The 22,410-nt window shown below is 35.2% G+C and overlaps 1 protein-coding gene across 1 annotated transcript in view; it reads left to right on the forward strand.

Annotated features, from left to right (window-relative positions):
- Nucleotides 1-22,410, forward strand: part of ROBO2 (roundabout guidance receptor 2) — a gene marked incomplete at its 3' end in the record, with an annotated part of 583,090 nt that overhangs the window by 50,461 nt on the left and 510,219 nt on the right. The window contains exon 2 of the mRNA XM_080696485.1: nt 10,847-11,173. Coding sequence (XP_080552611.1) covers nt 10,847-11,173 — 327 coding nt within the window. The remainder of the gene's footprint in view (nt 1-10,846; nt 11,174-22,410) is intronic.

Below are 22,410 nucleotides of genomic sequence, written 5' to 3' on the forward strand. Positions count from 1 at the left end.
TCCTATCTTTCGCATATTAGAGAAAGCATCAGATTTCTTATTTTTTGTGACTGAATAATCTCACTTGGTACCTATTTTTATTCTTTATTTTGAAACAAGGTCTCACTGAGTTGCAAAGGGCCTCACTAATTAGATGAGGCTGTCCGCGAACCACAATTCTCCTGTCTCAGCATGCGGAATTCTGGGATTACAAGTTTGCACCACCAAGCCCAGCTCAGTTTTAATATTTACAAAATTTCTGTTAACCATAGGTGATTAAGGACTGAAATACTTTTGTAAAATTCAGAAAAATAGGTTTTGATTTGCTATTAGTTAACTTCTCCTGAAATAGCAACCCATCACTTTGAATAAGAAAGAAAATTTTGAAGATCTTTGATGAAGGCTAAATAAAAGGTTTACTTTTAAGACATATATATATATACACACACACACACACACACACACACACACACACACATATATATATATATAACGTGCTAGAAATTAAAATCATTTATATGTTATAATGCCAATGTCAATTTATTATTATTATTATTATTATTATTATTATTATTATTTTTGGTGGTACTAGGGTTCCTAGAAACCCTTCTACCTCTGGGATACACTCCCAGACCTATTATCCTATTATATACATATATATATATTATATATATATATATATATTTAAATTTGGAAACAGGGTCTTTTAAGCCAGCGCAACTGGCTTCAAACCTGTGCCATCCTCCTGTCTCCACCTCCCAAGCTCAGGGATTATAAGCCTGCGCTACCATTCCAGGCAGCCAATGTCACTATAAATATCATATATGGGGAAGGGGATGGTGTGGGACAGAGCTGAGGGAATACTCACTAAGTGCATATATACCTCTTTTACTCTGAACTATATTATGATTTGAAACTATAATGCACCAATAAAAATATGTAAAAATTTTTCATAGAACCATATTTGTATTGACAATGTACATAAATTCCATAGAAGTTTAAGAATAAATTACAGTATTGTATAAGATTTATTTTTATATTGATTTATTTAGTTAAATAATTATTTATTGGTGCATTGGAGTCATACATCTTAATGGGATAAAAAACTTGTGAAGATATACACACACACATCACCCCATCAGCCCTTACCCAATCCCTAACCCTTCCCTCCCCCTCCCTCCTTCCCATGTTTGGTTTCCTGATTAACTTTGATATTTTTTTCCCATATATAGTCAAGTTATTTTTGACAAGGTTTCCAAGAACATTTGGTGAAGGAAATACTAATCTTTTCACTAAATATTGTTGAAAAATAATAACTACAAGAAAAAAAATAAAATTGGGTCCTTACCTAACACCAGATACAAATATTAACTCAAAATAGATAAAAGAACTAAATGTAAATCTTAAGACTATAAACTTTTAGAAGAAAACCAGGGTCATAAAACTTCACAACACTGAAATTGGCAGTTATTTCTTAGATATGATTCCAAAGGCACAGGTAACAAAAGAATAAACAAACTTCATAAAAAAGAAAAATACTGTACATCCAAAGACAATGTAAACAGAATGAAAAGTTACTGATAGAATGGGATAAAATATTTCCAAATGCTATATCTGAAGGTATATTAATATTCCAAGAATAAATACTAAAAATTAGCAACAATTAAAGCAAACAATACAATTTAGAAATAGGTAAAAGACTAAAATAGATAATGAATCTCCAAAGATTTTTATATGACCAATAAACACATGAATATCACTCATCAGTATCACAATATAACTAATCATTAAGAAAATACAAATAAAAACTATAGTGAAATACTACTTCACATTTCTTACAATGGCTACTTAACATGAATTACCTTGCTCCAGCCCTTTACCTTGAGTTTGTTACTATCTTTACATGTAAAGTGTGTTTCTTATAAGCAGTAAATGGATGGATTCTGGTTTTTAATTCCTTTAGCCACTTTATGTCTTCTTATTGGGGAATTGAGGCCATTTATATTCATTATGATTATTGAGAGATATTGGCTTCCACTTTGGTCATTTTGACAATTATGTGGCGAGGGGATCCCCTTCTCTGATCCTGTCTAAAGGGAGTTCTATAAGTTTCCTGGACCTGTGTATCGGCCTCTTGCTCTATGGAAAATTTTCTGCTATTACTTCCTTGAAGAGATTGTTGATCCCTTTGGTTTCACCTTCTTTTCCCTCCTCTATTCCAATTATTCTTAGGTTAGCGCTCTTAAAATGGGCCCATATTTCTTCAATATCAGATTTCTGCTGTCGGATTTTCTTTTCTAAGTTATAAATTATGCATTCGTTTTTGGAGTGATCATCTTCTAGGAGTGAGATTCTATTCTCACTCTAATCGATTGTTTATAGTTTGAATTGATGCCTTTACTTCAATGATTACATCCTTTATTTCTTTTATACTCTCTCTAAATTCTTTCTAAAAGTCCTGTATTATTTCTACAGTTATATTCCTGATTTGATCTTCTGGAGATCTCTGAATTTCTGTGTTATCAGGTTCTGATAATATGGGGTTGTGGGCACTCATTGTTCTATTGCTGTTCCTCTTTCACATGATTTCAGAAGTTTGTCCCTTCTCTGGGTTCTTCCCTGGGTCACCACAACTTCACTTAGGGTGCTCTGGATCTCAAGTTTACGGTAATATCAGATGCCGCTACTCCTTTACTGGGTTGTATTGTAAAGTCTCAGACCCAGGGAGTTAATTGAGGCTGCGCAAGACTGTGGGAGTGCCGAGCTGGGCATTTTCCCACAAGGAGCTGTGACTAGGGTGTAGTATCTTTATCACCACTACTCCTTCACTGGCTTGGACTGCAAAATCTCAGAAACAGGGAGATTATCAAAGCTGCGCAAGTCCCTGGGGGTGCAGTGCTGAGCTTTCTCCTGTAGTGGATGCAATTTCACTTACAGTGATTGTGCGCACTGATCTGGAGCTGTTGTGGGCGTGGAAAACTCACCACCACTGCTGGCAATATGGTGCCACTGCCACACCCTCGGCTGTGAGGCTGGTGTATTTCTTTTCTGGTTTTGAGCTCCATTCTGAGCCCCTGGAAGGCGTTATGAGCTTGGCAACTAGGAGTTTTAGAAGTTCTTTGCGCTGAAAGAACTGCTGAATTATATCTGAATGAACCACAGCTGCTCACTTCAGCTCCTTGTTTACCTTTCCTCCCTGGAGCCTGGTGTTGTGAGGCATGATGGCGCCAGTGCATATCTGCAATACGGTCTAGTTTTTTTCTGGTCTCTGGTTGGTTTTCTAGTCTTCTTTTTCTCTGTCGCTTGTGTTTACATTTTTTATTTCTCTGCTGGTAGTGTTTTCTGACTATGAGTAGCACTAATTTTGTGGCAATAGAGATTGAGTGTTAGCAGGACTCATAAACGCTGCTTTTCTTGGTTGCCATCTTCCCAGAAGTTCTAAGATTTATTTTTTAAAAAGTCTTTTACATAATTGTTAAATTTGGAGGGTTTAAGTTGGCCTGTTGTGATAAGAATTGGTTTTGACAGAAATATAAGCCCTGTAAGAGCCAACCTTTCTAATCTATACTTTTATTAGTTGTATAAACATGAGGCTGGACATGGTGGCAAGTGCCTCTAATATTTGTAAGTGGAAGGCTGAAATAGGAGGATTGCTGGTTTGAGGACAGACTCAGTAAGTAGGGAGACTTTCATTAACCTAGCAAAACCGTTTTTTCCAAGAAAAGTAAAGTTAAAGTAAAAGGTTTCTGGGTTCAAATCCCAGTACCACACACACAAAAAAAAACTATCAAAATTACGGCATATACTTAAAAATTTGCTTTGTATTTATAAATTTAAGTTGCTGCTCGTTACCTTCTCTCTAGATATATACAATAAGATAATACTGATATGTTAGCCATAAAATGTCAGATCAGGCTACAAAACAATAAATTTGAAGCAATTTATGCTTCTCGTTAGCTCAGTTTTAAGATGAAAAATAGCATCATTAAAATGTGAGATAATTGCTTAAGGTCATATAACTACTCATAAGATGGTCCTTGAAATAAATCCAAAACAAAAAAACAACTAAAACTTAGTGCTTTGGAATTTCTATTGTAGAATAATGAAAAATAGCTAAAAGAGAAAGGCAGTGCAGGAGAAAAAGTCATGCAGAAAACAGCTTGCATTCATAGCTCAGGCAATTATGTCCTGCTTCAGGTTTTAGAAGAGAAACTTCAGTTCATTACACTCTTTCTTCTCATCTATAGAATGGGGAATTGAGAGAAGTTTTTCTGATAGCTCAATCTTCTAGTTAGTTTTCTGGAAACTAGCTCAGAGCTCCCTGCTGGACACTGTATGATACAGTGGGAACATTAAAATCAAAGCTGCTTATTGAGATTGACTAAAAAACTCTTTATCCTTGTTAATTCACTTTAACACTTTAACTCTTTTTCACTTGAACTCTTTGGTTTCAGGACTTTGGAAAGGCATGTTAAAATTTTGGAAGCAAAACACCGTATTTGTAGTCTCAATTTTGATGTAGTTTCTAATTTAAATGTTCTATATTAATATTGTGGTGCTTCCAAGAGAGATGTGGGTCTTATAATTTAGGTCTATGGCATATTAGGAACTCTTTTGAGAGTTTCAATGATGCTCAAATGTATGCAGTAGTCTTTGTGTTCTCCAAATAGTGACCTTGTCACCATCCATACTACCACAACATAGGACCTCTCAAAAATGAATCTGAAAGTCTATTTCTGGTTTCCTCCCACTCACTCAAAAGGGAAGTACACTGTGATTCACTAGACCCCAGCAATTCAGTGTTGTAAAAGTCATGAGGATTGATTTGATGGAGTAATGGTATGATTCAATAATAACTCTTCACTACAAATTATTTTATCTCACTAATCAATGTGGACAGAATTTGCAATGGCACTGAGATGTTTCTTTGATTGAAGGACATTTTGAACAGGATTTATTTTGACAAAAAAGAAAGCAGTAACAACTTCAATTCTTTTTAAATCTAGTATAAAGCCATCCAGTAAAACATTATTGCTAGAATGACCCTTTTGAAAAGATAAACTATTATTGATGTGACTATTATTCTATGGGTTACATTTCCCAAAGAATATGTGAATGTTTTACAGAAGAAAAACACAAAAAAGATGTACTGAATACTTACTGCAGGTATTGATGATCTATCTGTGTGATTTTGTTTAATCTCTTAAATCAACCAGTGAGATTTTAATATTTGATTTATGCCTAGAACTAATAAGGGAAATAAGTAATCATAATAATATTGGCTTGATAATAACCTGCATCCTTTATTTCTGGGACACTGGTTTCTTCTTACTGTGCAATGGTAACACCAATATATCTATTAAACTTGGATGCTTGTCTAGTCATTTGCAGAACTGTAGTAATTATAGAGAATATTTCAGAATTAATTTTACTCAGATAAGCCTCCAGGGAAAATTTTCTGTTAAAGCAAGCATGCTTCTTACAAACTAGGACACATTATTACGTACATTTTTAAGGAAGAGAATAAGCAGACACTGCACAGACATGTTGTTCGAAGAAGTATGTGTCACACCCTGTCCCTAATTTGCCAAGAATTTCTTCTATTCAGAAAAATTGGGAAAAGTTTAAGATGCATTGATTGACTAGTAGAGGGACTAATAGTTGAATGAGTTTAGTTCCAGGAAATATCTTCCAATTGAACAAAGAGAGAGGATCACTTTACAATGAAAAACATGACATGAAATCAACAAGTGTACTTCTAGGTGCTCTCTCCTCTTTGTTACATTACATAATTGAAATCACTCTCTGAGAACAAAGTTCTGGGGTACTTACCACGAATGAGTGGTTATTGACTCAATAAAGTCAAATTTAACTGTATTCATAAATTATGATTTATACTTCACCTTCAAAATGTTGAAAAGCTAATAAACCACTTAAAAAATTTAGAATATTTTACCAAAAATCATAACAAAATCATTGTTTGAGAGTCTCTAAAAAGCAGAATTAATCCATTATGTAAATGTGGGTACTCAGAATATCATTCAGAGATGCATCTGCATCCGGCAGGGCTGACTGATCTTGCTTGGAATGCTTGCAAGGAGCCAAGGTCTCAGTGCAGGATCTTGTGCTCACATGTGCTAAAACTGCAGCTTCTTAGACCCTGTGACTGGCAAGTACTGATGCATCCTCTTCACTATGGAGACCAAGAATTTGTATTTCTAAGAAATATCCCAGTGCTTGCTTTGGCAGGATATGTACTAAACTAGAACAATTCAGAGATTAGTCTTATCCCTGGGCAAGAATGATATGCAAGTTCACAAAGTAGCACATATTTTTTAAAAATCCCCCCAAATTCTGATGAGAATTACACTTTGAAAAACAAGGAAGACATTTTCTGTTTAAATATGACTAGTGGCATTCGGGTGATTTGTTTTATTGAAATTCCCTTTAGAGGAGGATTTTGTAATTAACTTACATTCAGTGTGCATTCTTTTCTTGCTATTTCACCCATTTTTTAAAAGCCTGGCACACACATCCTAGTTCATCTTTAGTTCTATTCTGTTCCTACTGATTTTTCATTTACAGACAAATCAAATGACTATTTCTTTCCTTACTCTCATAGTAAAAGTAAACACTTGGTTGTCATGTTTAGGAAATTCGGAGTGCTTTTCTATTCTTTTTTTTTTTGTTGTTGTTGTTGTTATAGCTAGAAAGACTTGACTAAAATGTTTTATATTAAAATTTGACCAATTGCCCAATTAATAACTGTAATATAAAAATGTCAAATTTGGTATCACATGCAAGTGTAGTAAGAACCACAGACAGTTATTCTACCTATTCACTTAGGCATCTTGAGTATTTTTCATTATATGTGCAATAATAACATTATCTCAGAGTATTTTTCCCCATGAAATATAGAGAAGATAGTTTTATAGACCTATACCAAAGAAACAATAAAATAAATTTATCAATGTAAAGTCATAAACAGGTGTTCTAGGGCAGGACCAGCAAACTTTTTTTTATATAAAAGCCCAAGTAATAAGTATTTCTGGCTTCATAGGCCATTCTTCTCTTTCTTCCTTTCCCTTTTTTTCTTCCTTCTTTTTTTTCTTTAGCCTGTCCTTGTTTTTCCTCTCCTCCCTCATCTTCTAGTAATATTTCAAAATATATAAAAGCATTCTTAGCTTGGAGACATAGAACACTGATAGGTCATTGCTTCCTAACACTGATGTACATGTACGTCCCTAGAGAGGGCTTCAGAGCTCATAGGTCTGGGGTTGGTCCTGCATTATGTATTTCTCACATGTCTTTGGGTGATCCTGCTTTTGCTAACTGGGGACCATGCTTTGAGTATCAAGACATTTGAGCTAAAACCGTTTCGTGGTACTTCATGTGAAACACAGCCTCTCAACTATTTGGTTTGGAATCTCCAATGGGCTGGGCTAACATATATATATATATATATGTATATATATATATATGTATATATATATATATATATTTAGTAAAATATAATTGAGTTTTTTGGGCTTATAATATCAAATGCTCATTGATTTGCAGTCCTTTATAATTATAAAGGCCTAGAAATTTTTGCAAAATTTAGTTGGAATTTCTGCTACCACCACCATTGCATATTTCCATACAAGAACACTCATTTACACACAATAACAACAAATATCTAGGCTATGTACAGTATATCCATTGGTTTGGTTCTATGAGCCCACTTGAATGGTTGAATGAAGTCTGAATTTAAGGAAAGCTCAGAATCAATTATCATATTATTAGTAACATCTTGAAATTTAGATTGTAGGCTTATTATATTGTATATCTATATCTTCCTGTCTCTATTTCTGGATGTGAAATTTTTTACCCTTATGTTATGATAAAATATTAAGTGAAGAAAATAAGTTGTTAGGAGTGAACATAATTGCTGTATAATTAAAATTGTACATAGTACCCCTTAATGCACTGATTTATTTAAATTGCTTTATTGAAATTAATTAATTCATAAACCACAAAATTCATTGAAACTGTACAAAAATAATAGTTTTCTCATCATCATCATCATCATAAGGTTTTTTTTTAATAATTACCATAATCAGCTTTAGAATATTTTGATTCTCCTCTAAAGAAACCTCATTCCCATCAACAGTAACTCCTTGGTCTCTCTTTTCCCATCACTCCCATTATTCAGCCCTAGGTGACCACTAATAATTTACTTTTTATTTCTGTGGATTTTTCTTTTCTGGATATATACTTACATATATATCTAGTGATTATATAGTGACTATTTGTTTCAAAGTTCATCCATGTTGTAGCATATACCCACACTAATAATACTCACTACATGGATAGAACACATATATCTCTTCATCAGGGACATTTATTTTATTAATATATTCCTCATCCATTCAGTTGATGAACATTTTGGTTGTTTCTACTTTTTTGGCTATTATGAATAATACACCTAAAAAAGTGTAAGTATAAACTTTTGCATTGGATTCATGATTTTATTTCCTTAGGGCATATACCTAAAGTGGAACTGCTAGATCATATGGTGACTATATGATTAAAATTTTAAAAATTTTTTATTGGTGCATTGTAGTTATACATCTTAATGGAATAAAAGACTTGTGGAGACATACATGTACAATCACCCAATTAGCCCTTACCCAATCTCCACCCCATTCCCTCCCCATGTAACTTCCAGATGGTCTCTCAAAGTGGCTCTACCATTTTGTACTCCTGCCAGCAATATATGAGGGCTTCATTTTTTCCTCATTCCTGACAATGTTCCCTAATGTCATAGAGAAGCAAAGTCACACTCTTTAGATTGATACTTATAAAGCCCTTTTGTCTTAGGTGCCAAGATTGCCCTGTACCTTTACCATCCTCATCAACTTCCTCCATAATTAGGAAATGTAGTAGCATGTATTCACATACACTTACTTCTCTGTCCCTTGTTCATGATAATTCATTTAGTCAAAATGCCTTTTTTTTTAGCTGACATATTTTTATTTTTTTACCATTCAATTTAAATGTCACCTTTTGTGTAGAGGCCTGTTATCATGCTATAGTTAATGTTACCAAGTTTTGTTTTTCCCCTTTTTTTCTTTTTTTTTCACATAATATATTTCTTTGTGTGTGTGTGTGTGTGTGTGTGTGTGTGTGTGTGTGTGTGTTACTGGGGATGGAAATGGAACCCAGAGGCATTTTACCTTCAAGCTACACCCCCAGCCCTTATTCGTTTTTAATCTTTAAGTAGCTGAGGCTGTATGTGAACTATGATCCTGGTGTCTGCCTCTCTAATGCTGGGATTATAAGTGTGCACCATCACACCCGACCCGACCCTGTAATGTATTTCTTTCTTTCTTTCTTTCTTTTTTTTTTTTTTTTTTTGGTGGTACTGGGATTCCTGGAAACCCTTCTACCTCTGGGTTACACTACCAGACCTATTTTTATACCTTTTTATTTGGAAACAGGGTCTCTTAAGCCAGTGCGGCTGGCTTCAAACCTATGCGATCCTCCTGTCTCTGCCTCCCAAGCGTGCGCCACCACACCCGGCTATAATGTACTTCTTGTACCACTATGCAGCACTTATTTCACTTTAACATGGTGACTGAGCAATTGATGCCATTTTCTGAACTTCTTCCTCATCTGCTAATATGGTTTGTAATTCACAGGCATCTTACTTTGTTAAAGTATGAGGACATAGTGCCAGCAGAGTTAGTGATATCTATGTGGGTGTTCTAAGTACTTGGCTTTCTTACCTACTAAGTACTTTGAGGACAGGAAAGTAGTTGTAGCATCTTAGTTCCTATTTCAACATGTTGTTTCCAAATGAAAAAAAAAATCTTGCTCAGAGAGGTTCTTTTTTGTCTCGTTGTACTGGTTAATATTCTCACTCCTATAATCCCAAAAAACTGACCACACTACTTAGAGGGAGAAAAATGATTTTGCTCACAATTTCCATGAAGGTTTCAGGTTCAGTTTTTGTGAGGCCAGAGTTTGTGAATCTCAGAACATGGTAAGCAGTAAGCAAAGAAAGGGAGAGAGCAAGGGCTCTTTTTTCATATCATGGAGGCTGGAAGCAAGGGAGCCAAGCAAGAAGATTCAAAGACAAAAGCATAGTCCTAAGGCCACACCACAAGGAGCCCACCTTCTCTAGCCACACCTCACCTGCCAAAGTTACCACCCAGTAAATCCATCACAATAAATCCATCCATTGATGAGATTAAAACCTTTAAGACTTAATTACATCAACTCTAAGCACTGATACCTGTACTCTACAGGAGAAATTCTATATCTAACCATAATATCTATCTATTTGGAGTTCTGAATACCTCCTATAATGAATGTTTCTCTCATATAAAATAAATTCAAGATACCTATTGTATACCATGGTGGCTATAGTTAGTAACAATATATTACACACTTGAAAATTGCTAAGGGAATAGGTTGTAAGTGTTCTCATCACAAAACTATGTAAAATAGTGCATATATTAATTGACTTGATGTAGTCATTCCACTGTGTACAAATATTTCAAAACATTGTTTTATACCATATATATATTACTGTCAATTAAAAATATGAAATGCTAAGAATAAGAAAGAGAAGATAACTTCTCTTTTACTCTTGCTTTTCAAAATTCATGGAAGCACAGCTTATTAGGTTTAATATATTAATGTATTGCTGTGTTGCTTTATTCTCCAAAAAAACTGGGATGACTTGAGAGATGCATAAAAATACAAAGAGTGAAATTTGATAAAAGAAAAGTATTGGCTTAGAAAATTGAAGTTTAATTTTATCATTATGTGCCTGATAAGAAATTATTAAAGCTTGTCTTTATTCCATCGTGTTTTATAGGATCTCGTCTTCGCCAGGAAGACTTTCCACCTCGGATTGTGGAGCACCCTTCGGATGTCATTGTCTCTAAAGGAGAGCCCACTACTCTGAACTGCAAGGCAGAGGGCCGGCCAACACCCACCATTGAATGGTACAAGGATGGTGAGCGAGTGGAAACAGACAAGGATGATCCCCGGTCTCACAGGATGCTCCTGCCCAGCGGATCCTTATTCTTCTTGCGCATCGTGCATGGGCGAAGAAGCAAACCAGATGAAGGGAGCTACGTTTGTGTTGCAAGGAACTATCTTGGTGAAGCAGTGAGTCGGAATGCATCTCTGGAAGTGGCATGTAAGTGGCATGTACTGAGTCTCATATATGTATTTACTTTTATTATTAGAGAGTTTTGAGAAATTCTTCTAGATGTTTAGTATTTTAAGAATAATATAATCAACATACTGAATAATCTTATGCTGGATTATCCAAAACATCTGGCTAAAATAATGCTAGTCTAGATGCTGCAACAAATTCGTTTATATTAAATCAATGTGAAGGTCATGTTGCTATCATAAAGCAAGGTAGCATTATATGATGCTGTTCATATTGAAAATTTGAATTATTAATGAGAAATAATTGAGAATTAAAATTGGTCACATTAAAATGAATTACTTATATGTGGCATAACATATCAAGGCATAAATTTGAGAATGTGCTTATTTCTGTTTCATATATATGAATATATACATATATGTATATATATATGTATATATATGCACACACATATATATACATATATAAAACTTCTTATTAGTTTATCAAAAACTTTGAAAAGAACATTTTACCTTATTTTCTAGTTTATTTTAACTGTTTTAATTTCAGACTAAATTCAGGAATGATTATCTACACGTGGAGCAAATAATAAACCAACAACAGCAATTATATTTTATGTTTTTTTATTTGTCTTGTTCTGATTTATTAGATTAGGGAATGGTACTACATTCACTATTATGCAATTTTACATTTTATACTAAACCTTATCAAATAAGAAATATACTCTATGTGAGGACCAAATGTTTATATAAAACTTCTACCCAATCTTAATAATCAGAGATGAATTTGCCCTTTCTTTGAAATTTTTGAGCATGTTTGTTTATTCATCAAGTAGTCCAAATAGCAGTGTTAAATATTCATGTTGGGCATCTACTTGTAAGTTGACTCCATGGATCCACTGACTTCATGGACCATTTTCTAGAACAAATCAAAATATATCATAGAGTTTTGGCTAAACATCTTATTTCTAAAACTTTTCAAACATACTGAAAGATTTCAATTCTAAAGTCTAACAATTTTTTTCCCTTCTGATCCCTTTATAGTAAATAGGACAAAACATTACTCTCCCATTTTAAAAAGACAATCTAGCCCATGATGGCTAAAAGACCATGATGCAGACAATAAGTTCATAAAGAATCTAAGATCAAATCTTGAATCATCCAATTTTTAATTTTAGGAAATTGTGTTATACAGATGAAACATTTTAATAGAATCTGGTTTGTTTTAAAAGAAAGAAAAATTAAACAGTTTTATTTTCTTTACAGTTTTCTTCTTTTATCTACATGGCAGCAATTAACTATTTAAAATCTTTAACTAATTTTACTTTACAAAATTAATGTTTATCTAAATTGAGTAGCCATTTTTTGGGGGGAGCAGTTACAAGCATTTCTTCCTAATTATTAGCTTTCTTAAAATTGCTCCCAACACACATGAATCTTTTATTTTTATTTCATCTAAAATGATTACTGTCTTTTCTAATCATATCACCAATAATGAATCAACTGGTTAGGAGGAAACATTTAAACCATGATTCTTTTTTATGTGATAGGACAGTAGTGTTTTTTGTTTTGAAATAAATGAGCTTTAAGAAATGCTTGAATTACTTATGATCTAGAGAGGAAAACAAGAAGGCTTCCAAATTGGATTTGGCGATTTGGCTAGTGAATAAAATTCTTTCTTCTAATTCCATGTCAACAATTCATGCCATTTGAGGCGACCCAAGATTAAATAATACTCATTTATAGGTTGCTCATCTCTTTCCATTATCTCATCAGTCTTCTTTCTTGTGTATTTCATAAAACATACTAATGTGGAAACTTGGAGCAAAGAATTGTGATTTTTTTAATATCTTTTGGTAACTGAGGTATATTATTATAAAAAGATAAAGGAGAAACTTCAGATTATATAATTTTTTTGTTGTTTTAGAAGACTCAGCATAAATATTCAATTCTAGTACATTTGGTTCCTCTTCTTTCAATAGAATGTCGATCACTACTGAAAGAAGTATTGGGGTAGAGTTAGAAGGATGGCAAATTCCCATCTATCCTCAAAGAGCTCACAGTCTACTTGGGATGACCAATATATAAATCTATATTTATGATAAATTAAATAGACAAACACTAATGCCTATTATTGAGGCAAATAAAAGATACTTTGGGGAGGAGAAGATATTTAATTCCTTCGGAATTATTTTAAGAAGAGTTTTTAAGGGAATATGTTATTTAAGCTGAGATTTAAAGGTCAGGTGGGAAGGTCTTGGATGATATTGAATTGTGAAATCATCCCAAGAGACAGAATGGAAGCACCTGTGTATTTGGAAACCCACAGATGCAGATTCCCTGATGCAAAGATGGTTGGCAGAATGAGTTGGACAAATAGGCATATGTTGAATCATAAAACATACATATTTTTATGTGCAAGGAGACTCTTTGAATGAGAATTGACAATTTATTAAAAGAAGCATGGCTAGCCTTGTGTGGTGGCTAATGCCTGCAATCCCAATACTTGGGAGGATCACAAGTTTGAGGACAGCCTCAGCTAGTAGTGAGATTCTCATCAACCTACTGAGACTCTGTTTCAAAATAAAAATAAAATGGGACTAGATGTGTAGCTACGAGGTAGAATGCCCCTGTGTTCAATCCTCAATACCACAAAAAAGGAGGATGGTTGAAATCATGGAAGAGTTAAAAAGTTATTAAATAATTTAAAAAAGAGTTGATCTTAGATGTGAGAAAGGAATGTGAACATGGAAAGGAGGAAATGGTTAGAAACTTGTATAGGAATTATAAATGATATCCTTTCCTGGTAAATTTGAGAACATGGACTGTGGTTCCCAGGTATTTGTTTTGGTGGAGTATCTGGGTATATAATGCTGCCATGCATATGAATGGGATATGGTGAATTAACTAATGGAGACAACAGAGGATTGACTATATGAATTGACAGACCAGTGCAATATCATGGTAAAGAAAGGTATTTCATATTTCATTACAATAGAGCTCCTGGAGTTGAGAGGAGAGGCCTTTCCTAGATAGAGGTAGAAGCCAATAAAATAGGAAAAAGTATGTGTAGGGAGTTTTTAATAAGGCTGACCCTATTGCTTAGAACACCAGTATTTAGAGGTGGACAACAGAAAGATGAGCAGGCTAGGAGGCAGAGGCTCAGAAGGGGTATTGGAGAGATAGAATATGGGCAATTCGTGTCAAGACAGATACTTTGAAGAAAGAGTAAGTGGCTGGCACACTGCAGTGCCACCTGGAGGCCAACCAGAAGGTACCTGTGGACTTTAGTACTGGAGAGAGAGCACAGCTGTAGAAGGAGTGGGTGGTGGGGTTGGAGTGGCAAGGATTCCTACTCTGTCAAGAATGCAGCTCTGCACAAGGTGTACAGAAACGTCTGCATTATTGCCATTTCAATGGAAGAATTCTCTTTGGAGGCTTGTGTTCTACACCACTGAATGTTTAGAAGCATCTTTGGCTTTTGCCCATAACATGACGTAGGATTTCCCCCTCCCCCAACTCCAATTATGACAATCATAAATGCCAGCAGACTTTGCAAAATCTCCTCTAGGGTACAGCTAGCTACTCTAGGGTACAGCTAGATAAGAACCACTGACCTAGATGTGTAGACATAGTCAAGAGCGCATCATTACTAGCAAACAATCTTGTCACAGTTTTTATTGTGGAATGATTATTGATCAGAAATATGAAAAATGTTCGGCTTCCTTTGCTTCATTTTGTTTTTTCTTCTGATTTCAAAACTGTTGGATTCTGCTATAGTCTGAAAAGTGATATTTTATTGATAGCCATCTAACTATCGTGTGTGTGTGTGTGTTTGTGTGTGTGTGTTTGTATGTGTGTGTGTGTGATGCTGAGGATCCAACCCAGAGGCATTCTACCTCTAAGCTACACCCCCAGCCCCTTATATTTTTATTCATGAACAGGGTCTTGCTAGGTTGCTGAGTCTCACTAAGTTCCTGAGGCTGGTCTCAACTAGCGATCCTCCTGCCTCAGTCTCCCAAGTACTGGGACATAGGCATGCATCCCCTCAACTGGCTCATAGCCATCTACCTTGATTGGTTGTGTGGGAATCTATGTCCTGTACCAAATTTATTCTTTTATTTTTTAATATTTCAGCTTTATGTAATGTAACACAAGTTTGGAGGAAAATATCAATCATTTGGGGAAAAAAATCTATCATTCTGGACCAATCATTTCATTGAAAATTTGAATTGGTTTCCTCATTATTATTATTTTTTTAGTTTTTTTAGTTTTTTCTTGGTTTTGCAGAAAAAGCAATTGAGAAAGTGCTTTCAAGTTACTTGAACTCAAGAAAGATCTTTAGGCAAAAAGTGATTTTTAAATAGTTAGAATTCAGAATTATAGGGACCACAACCCAGGGACCCAAGACTGAAGAAGTTAATGCACAGTTTCCCCATGGGACCATCAGAAAAGCCCTGGTGTAGTGGGTACAGATAGAGTTTCATCTCTGAACAAGAGCTCTGGTGTATGGAGCAGGAGCACAGGGCCCTCACACAGAGCATGGCTGCCAGGATGTAGCCCAGTCAGTGGGAGGGAGCCTCTAGAGATAGCAGCTGTAGCCCCAGGTGGTAAATATATGACGGCAGCTTGATCTATCGACCAGGGTAAGAGGGGGTTCTGGCCTAAATGAAAATTCATGAAAAATTGATGAAGTCCCCAGATTATTTTTTCTGTTTTCTTTTCTCAGCACTATACCAGTGCAGAGAAGAGAGATTAAATGAGGTGCTGAACGGTTTCCTGGCAAGAGGTTGTGGTTCAAAGGTCAGGGGTCACAGAGAAACCGATCTCTTTTTTTTCTTTCTGTCCTGACATCTCAAGCAAGACACAAGAACTTTTCAGATAAGCTGTGATTCACCATTGCTTTGCTTTTTAGAAATAAAATGGCTAACTACAGGAAAGTTGGCTTTTGATAGACTGCAAAAGAGAGAACAGACATGATACTTAATTCAGTTGGATAATAAATAAATTCCATGACTGCAGAGTTATTCCTTTTATATTTTTCCTGTTTTTATATTCCTTTTTTTTTTCTTTCTTGGTCTTCATGTATCAAAACTCATGCTGCAAGAAAGTCATTTAGCAAAGGGAAAGGTCTTGCATTATTTATAGGTCACAGATTGCTAGAATAGCAAAGCTGTGGAACACTCTACAAACATAATGATCCTGTTTGCTTTAAATCCAAAACGAAATTGATGTTTTATCTCTACAAGGAAGAGAGGTTACAGAAGTAGACTGACGTTAGTGTGAGAGGGCACAGGTGGCATTGAAAATGAACACGAAGCAAATAGTTTCCTTGATATCATCAAGTTGATGAATATGTAAATTTTTGTGGTTTTTATTTTATTTTGGCTGTGGATAAATTTTATCCAGATGAAATACCTTTATTTCTCATACGGACACAAGATAATTTAAATTTAAGCCATGGAAAGCTTTAAAAAAAAAACACACACATTATGATGCTGTAATTTACATGGCTTACCTTTTACCCATTTAAAACTATACCATTCAGCATTTTTATTATATTCACAGAGTTGTACAACCAATAATAATCTAATTTAAACATTTTCCTCACTTTCAAAAGAAACCCTACACCCTTAGCAGTCAAATCCTTTTCTTCTTGAACCTGTCTACCTTGGCCCTATGTAAATACTAATTTACTTTTTGTCTCTTTATAGTTGCCTCTTTTTGACAGTATGTATCTGGAATCATAAAATCTGTGGTATTTTATAATTGGATTCCTTTCCTTGGATCATCCTTGTTCTTAAAGGATCATCTTTGTTGTATCAGTACTTTCTTTTTATTGCTGAATAATATTCCATGGTATATTCCAGTATACAACATTTATTCATATACAATTGTTTTGGTACACATTTGGGTTATATTTACATTTTGTCTATTATGAAATATGCTTTGATTACTATTTTAGTTTCTTTTATTCCAGTACTAGGGATTGCACCCAGGGGTGATCTTTGTCACTCAGCTATATCCCCAGACCCTTCTATTTTTCCTTTTATGACAGGATCTCTAGGTTACCAAGCTGACCTTAAATTTTTCATTCTATAGCCTCATCCTTCTGAGCAGCTGGGATTACAGGTACATTCTGTGATGCCCAACTTATATGTTTTATGTGTGTATTTTTTTGGGGTATGTAGCTAACAGTAGAATTGCAGAGTCACATGATAACACTTTAACTTTTCAAGGCATTCGAACATAGTTTTAAAGTACATATTGAATGATACTAATTAGTGACATTGAATGGACTGTGTTCACTCCCCTTCAGTGTTAAGCACAGTCATGAAACATCTTCAGCATCTCCCTGTGTCATGTGCCCATAAGTTAAGATACCATTAAATAAAAAATCAAATAATTAAAATACGTGAAAGCACTGACTGTCCATAGATTTTTTTTCTTCAGCCTATTTATTTAATCCAAGTAAGCACAAATTGGTGGAATAAATACATCAAGAGTGACTTTTACTAGGTAATTTTAACTATTTCAGTTAAGTTGCATAATCTTGCTATTGTGTCTTTATCTTCTATTATATTTTTGTGTTTCCTGAATATAGGTAGTTCTCTGTATTCTAAGAAGTGGATGTTATTTGTGCTGAGAATAAATTCCATTTGTTTTCTCATCCCCAGGTTAGGTTTTCCTTGAAATATTTTAAGGCTTTTCCCTTTACTTGGAAAGTACAGAATAAGAAGTTAATTAGTGATTAGAATAGAGTTTGGTTTAGTGAGTCCAGCGGCAAGAAAACAGAATAGCACTGCCATTACGCCATGTCTGTCCTTCCTTTTCTCCCTTTCTTTTTTTGTTAATTTTGTATTGGTGCATTGTATCCATACATCATAATGGGATTAAAAAGAAAACTTGTGTAGACATACATGCACACATCACCCAGTTAGCCCCTACCCAATTCTCAACCCATTCCCTCCCCATCCTTCCTTCCCATGCTTAGCTTAGTGGTTGACATCAATATGTTTGTTTAAGTACATCATGTGGTTTAGAGAGTTTCCTTCTTCCCCCTCCCATCCTTTCATTATGCTAATAATTAGTCAGATTAGTCAGTCACCAAAAATAAGAAATCGGATGCTTTCCCTAATATGTGAAAGCTAAGGAGAAATGGATCTTAGAAGGAACTCTAGATGAAAAAGGAGATCCTATAGAGGAGCAAATAAATTCAGAGGCATTCTACTTCTGAGCTACACTCCCAGCCCTATTTTTATTTATTTTTTTTATTTCGAAACAGAGTCTCACTAAGTTGTTGAACGTCTGGCTAAGTTGCTAAAACTGGTTTTCAACCTGCAATCCTCCAAGTACAGGGATTATAGGTGTGTGCCACCCCGCGCAGCTGTTCCGTATCTTCCTTAAATAAACATGCAGGAAAATGAAGTCCTTTTGATGCATAAAAGGTGAAGAGTTGGACTTAGACTAATATTTATAGATTTTGACCAGAGAGAATATAGGAGCTGCTGGCTTTTTCATAATTTCCACTATTCACATTTCTACAAATGTCAGGACAGATTTCAGATATTTCTGGTGATTTTGTGTGTGTGGTGGCAGGAGGGCACACAAGCAACTGAAAGACTGTCACAGCTCAAACTTCTTTTCATTACAATAGGAATATGCTGCTTAGGCTCTTTTGTAAATGTGCCTTTTAATTATGTGATGCCCCATCAAGTGCTTTCAAGTATAGGTCTTTCCTATGATCTTCACAAATAGAAATGTAAAATTGTTGCACCTGAGAAACACCTTTCTACTTACTGCTTAACTATGCATCATGTTATATTTGCATATCAGTTTCCCCCTTTGATTGACACAACCCTATCTAAACCCATTCCTGATACAAGACTCAGGTTACCATTCAGTGACTACTGGCCTGAATGAATTCTGAGTCTAAGGAAAACACACACATGAGGTGAAATCTTGATGTCTTCTACTTTTCAAAAGTGTAAGTGTAGTTCTCAGTGTTGCATTGAGCCTGCGGTCATATAAACCCTATGCAGGATGGCAGAAGATGAACAGTGATGTTAGAGGTTTCCAGGATTAAAATAATGTCCAGGTTTACGTTGGTTCTCAGATCCAAAAATCATTGTAATTCGAGTTAAGAAAAAATATTCAGTGTTTTGGAGGGTTTTTCTCCTATAAACCTTTGATTTCTCAGGATTTTACTGGTTTGTAGACACATGTCGATTTAGACTGTAGATGTACATAGTTTGACACTGCATAGGAAATATAATTCGATGTAGGAACTGATAATACTTTTCTCCCAAGGTTTGTGTTTCAGCAGGATGATAGATCTCTAATTTTCCTTTTTTCAATAGAATTTTCTGATAATTATAATATTCACCTTTCCATTCTGAAGCAGCCCCCTCCCACAGCCAAGGTTGCTGTAATTACTTAGAGGGGCTGTGCTTATTTTATGCACAGCTTAGTAAATAATCATGAGCTCTTTACACAGATATGGGACTGAAAATCGGAGGTGAAGTTCTGTTCAACTCTGGACATTTTTTTCTGTGTATTCTGTGTAGTAGAAGGTGGTAATAGTCTTAGTCTAGTCTGTACTTAATGCTAAGGCATGTGCTTCAATTATAGTATTGACATGTTTCTACCACTGTGCACCATTGGAATTGCTTTTTTTTTTCCTGAAGGAGATTTTTAAACACAAAGGCATTCCTAGCCAACTATTGATTAATTACGAGGTACTCATAATTTCTGTCCATTAGGAGATGCTCATACATTTTATAGTTTCACAAGAAATATTCTATGGTCTGTGAAAATAGCATTGAGTCCCAGATTGAGAAGACTCCTATAAAGGCTATGAGGTTTCCTAGCACTTCCTTGCTCAGACATCATTAGTTTACCACCCCTCACTGTCTCAGTTTGTTCAGGCTACTATAACAAATTAACATAGACAGGGTGGCTTATAAACAATGGAATACCATCTCTTCTCGTTTTGGAGAGTGGAAGTTTGAGATCAGCGAGATTAGGTTTTCATGAAGCCCAACAGATGGCACCTTCTTGTTGTGTTCCAATAGAGTGGATACTGGCAGTTCCTCCCAAAGTCCCTACCTCTTAATACCATCATTTTTGGAGGTTAGGATTTAATATATAATTATGGGGAAGGACACAAATATTCAAAGCATAGCTCTGGCCCTTGGAGAAAATTCAAGTAAAAATTGTAAGAGAGGTTGATGTTTTCATGGTGCTACAGATATCCAGGTCCAGGCTCTATGGAGTTCCCACTATTTATTTTATTTTATTTTATTTGTTTTACTAAAAAAAATCTTACACCCAGAATAGCCTTTGATCATTTAATCCCTGGTCAGCTTAAGCCTGTCATGAACTGGGCTTTCTCACATCCAGCAGGCCAGAATGTCAGGCTGTGTTATAGGCAGCAAGAAAAGTCTGATGGGTTGCTAACATCACCGACAGGGTCTAGAATTGAGCTTATGTTAACATCCAACTAAATAAGTGGTTCTCCTTTATCATTTAGAATTTTTTTCTGGAAATCAGGCCATGTCCCAGTTATACAAGAACTTATTATTATTTGTGAAGGCAAACTTTACTTTTTTGTGTGTTGGTTATCTAACATGTAAATCTATACCAAGATTTTTTTTTTGCTATACTGGGAATTGAACCCAGGGGCATTCCACCTCTGAGCTATACCTCTAGCCCTATTTTTTATTCTTTATTTTAAAACAGGGTCTTAGTAAGTTGTAGAGGGACTCACTAAGTAGCTGAGGCTGGCCATGAACCTGTGATCCTCATGTCTCAGCCTCCCAAGGACTGGGATTAAAAGGCATGAGGTTGTATGTCACCCAATGTGGGGAGCCATTAAGGTTTCCCCTTATCTTTACCAAAAGAATATTTCTGACTGTCCTTCCTTCAGCTGACTGTACTTTGCCCATAGTCAATAAGGTTTGGGGTCATGGAAGGTTCACAAAGCCATATTGGCAATATTATTGTAAAATAGGCATTTCAGTAAAACATTTCCTCTAATGAACACTATGATTTCTACATGTTAAATCAACTTAAAAGATTAAGCAAGTTATTGGTGGGCTAACATTTTATCTAGTCAGAAGTATTCTTTTAGTAAAGATAAGGGGAAAACCTTAATGGCTCCCACAACCACATTTAAATAGAAAAGAATATAGTAATTTATTAGGAGAATGTATGTACAGGAGCAGAGGGCAGTAATGTAAATAAACATCCAGAGGTTGGTAATGACTAAACATGAAGGAGCTTGCACTTATCCTGGGAGACTTGAGATGTAGGGTATGCAAGGAGACATGTAGCAGAACGTGAGGTGAATTTGAGCAGGGAAGGGGTGAGAGAGGATACCTACTATAACTTAAGGTATGATAGGATGAGAGTTGAATTAAGATGAAGAATTATGTCCATATTAGGAAAAAGAGGAGGGCATTTCTAAGGAGAATTTCAATTCTCCTTAGAAAATCAAGGGAAGATATAAATTTAGTGTGCTATATATTTGTACAATAACTTCTAACTGCTAGGTACTCAGCCAGGTGCTGAGATACAGGTATGTACAACTGACCAAAGGTTGTTCAACTATAGGCAAATTTGGCTTTGCAAAATGATGTTCTAGAGATGGGAATGTATTCAACACTAGTGAACTTGACACTTCAAAATGGTTTAGGTAATATGCTATATGGTACCTTTTGCCATCATTAAAAATAAAACAACTGGGAATAACTCTTGCCATCAAAGAGTGCTCAACAGGTGATAAAGACGGTGTGTGGCCATGGAAAATGTGATGCAGCAGGTGTTGTCATGCTGTGGGAACACAGACTAAGGATGAAGGAGCAGGTGAGATGATTTCTGTAGGCAGAAAATGAGTAATAATAATCACTGGTAGCCTTTTTTTCTATATGTTTTAAACTCCTGTTTCCTTCAGTTCTTAAAACAGACCCCAATATTTTAGTTAAGAATTGTTTTCTATTACATCTGAGACATAAAATTAATTTGTCAGGCTTTATACACAGAATGTCTGGCAGACCTGGCCTCTCAAGCCTGTTTTGTTAATTACTGTGCAAAGCATCCTCAGTGATTAAACAAAGAAACAAAATCATTTGACGCCTAGAAGAAATCATTACTGTTTGTTTTAGGTATTTTAACCCAGAGATGGTAGTGGTATTGAGCAAACATATGAGGATGTGGGGCTAGGTGGAGCATTCAGCATCATTTTGGCACTAAAGTTCT

The sequence above is a fragment of the Muscardinus avellanarius genome, assembly GCF_963383645.1.
Source record: "Muscardinus avellanarius genome assembly, chromosome: 5".
In the NCBI taxonomy this organism is placed as follows: Eukaryota; Metazoa; Chordata; class Mammalia; order Rodentia; family Gliridae; genus Muscardinus; species Muscardinus avellanarius.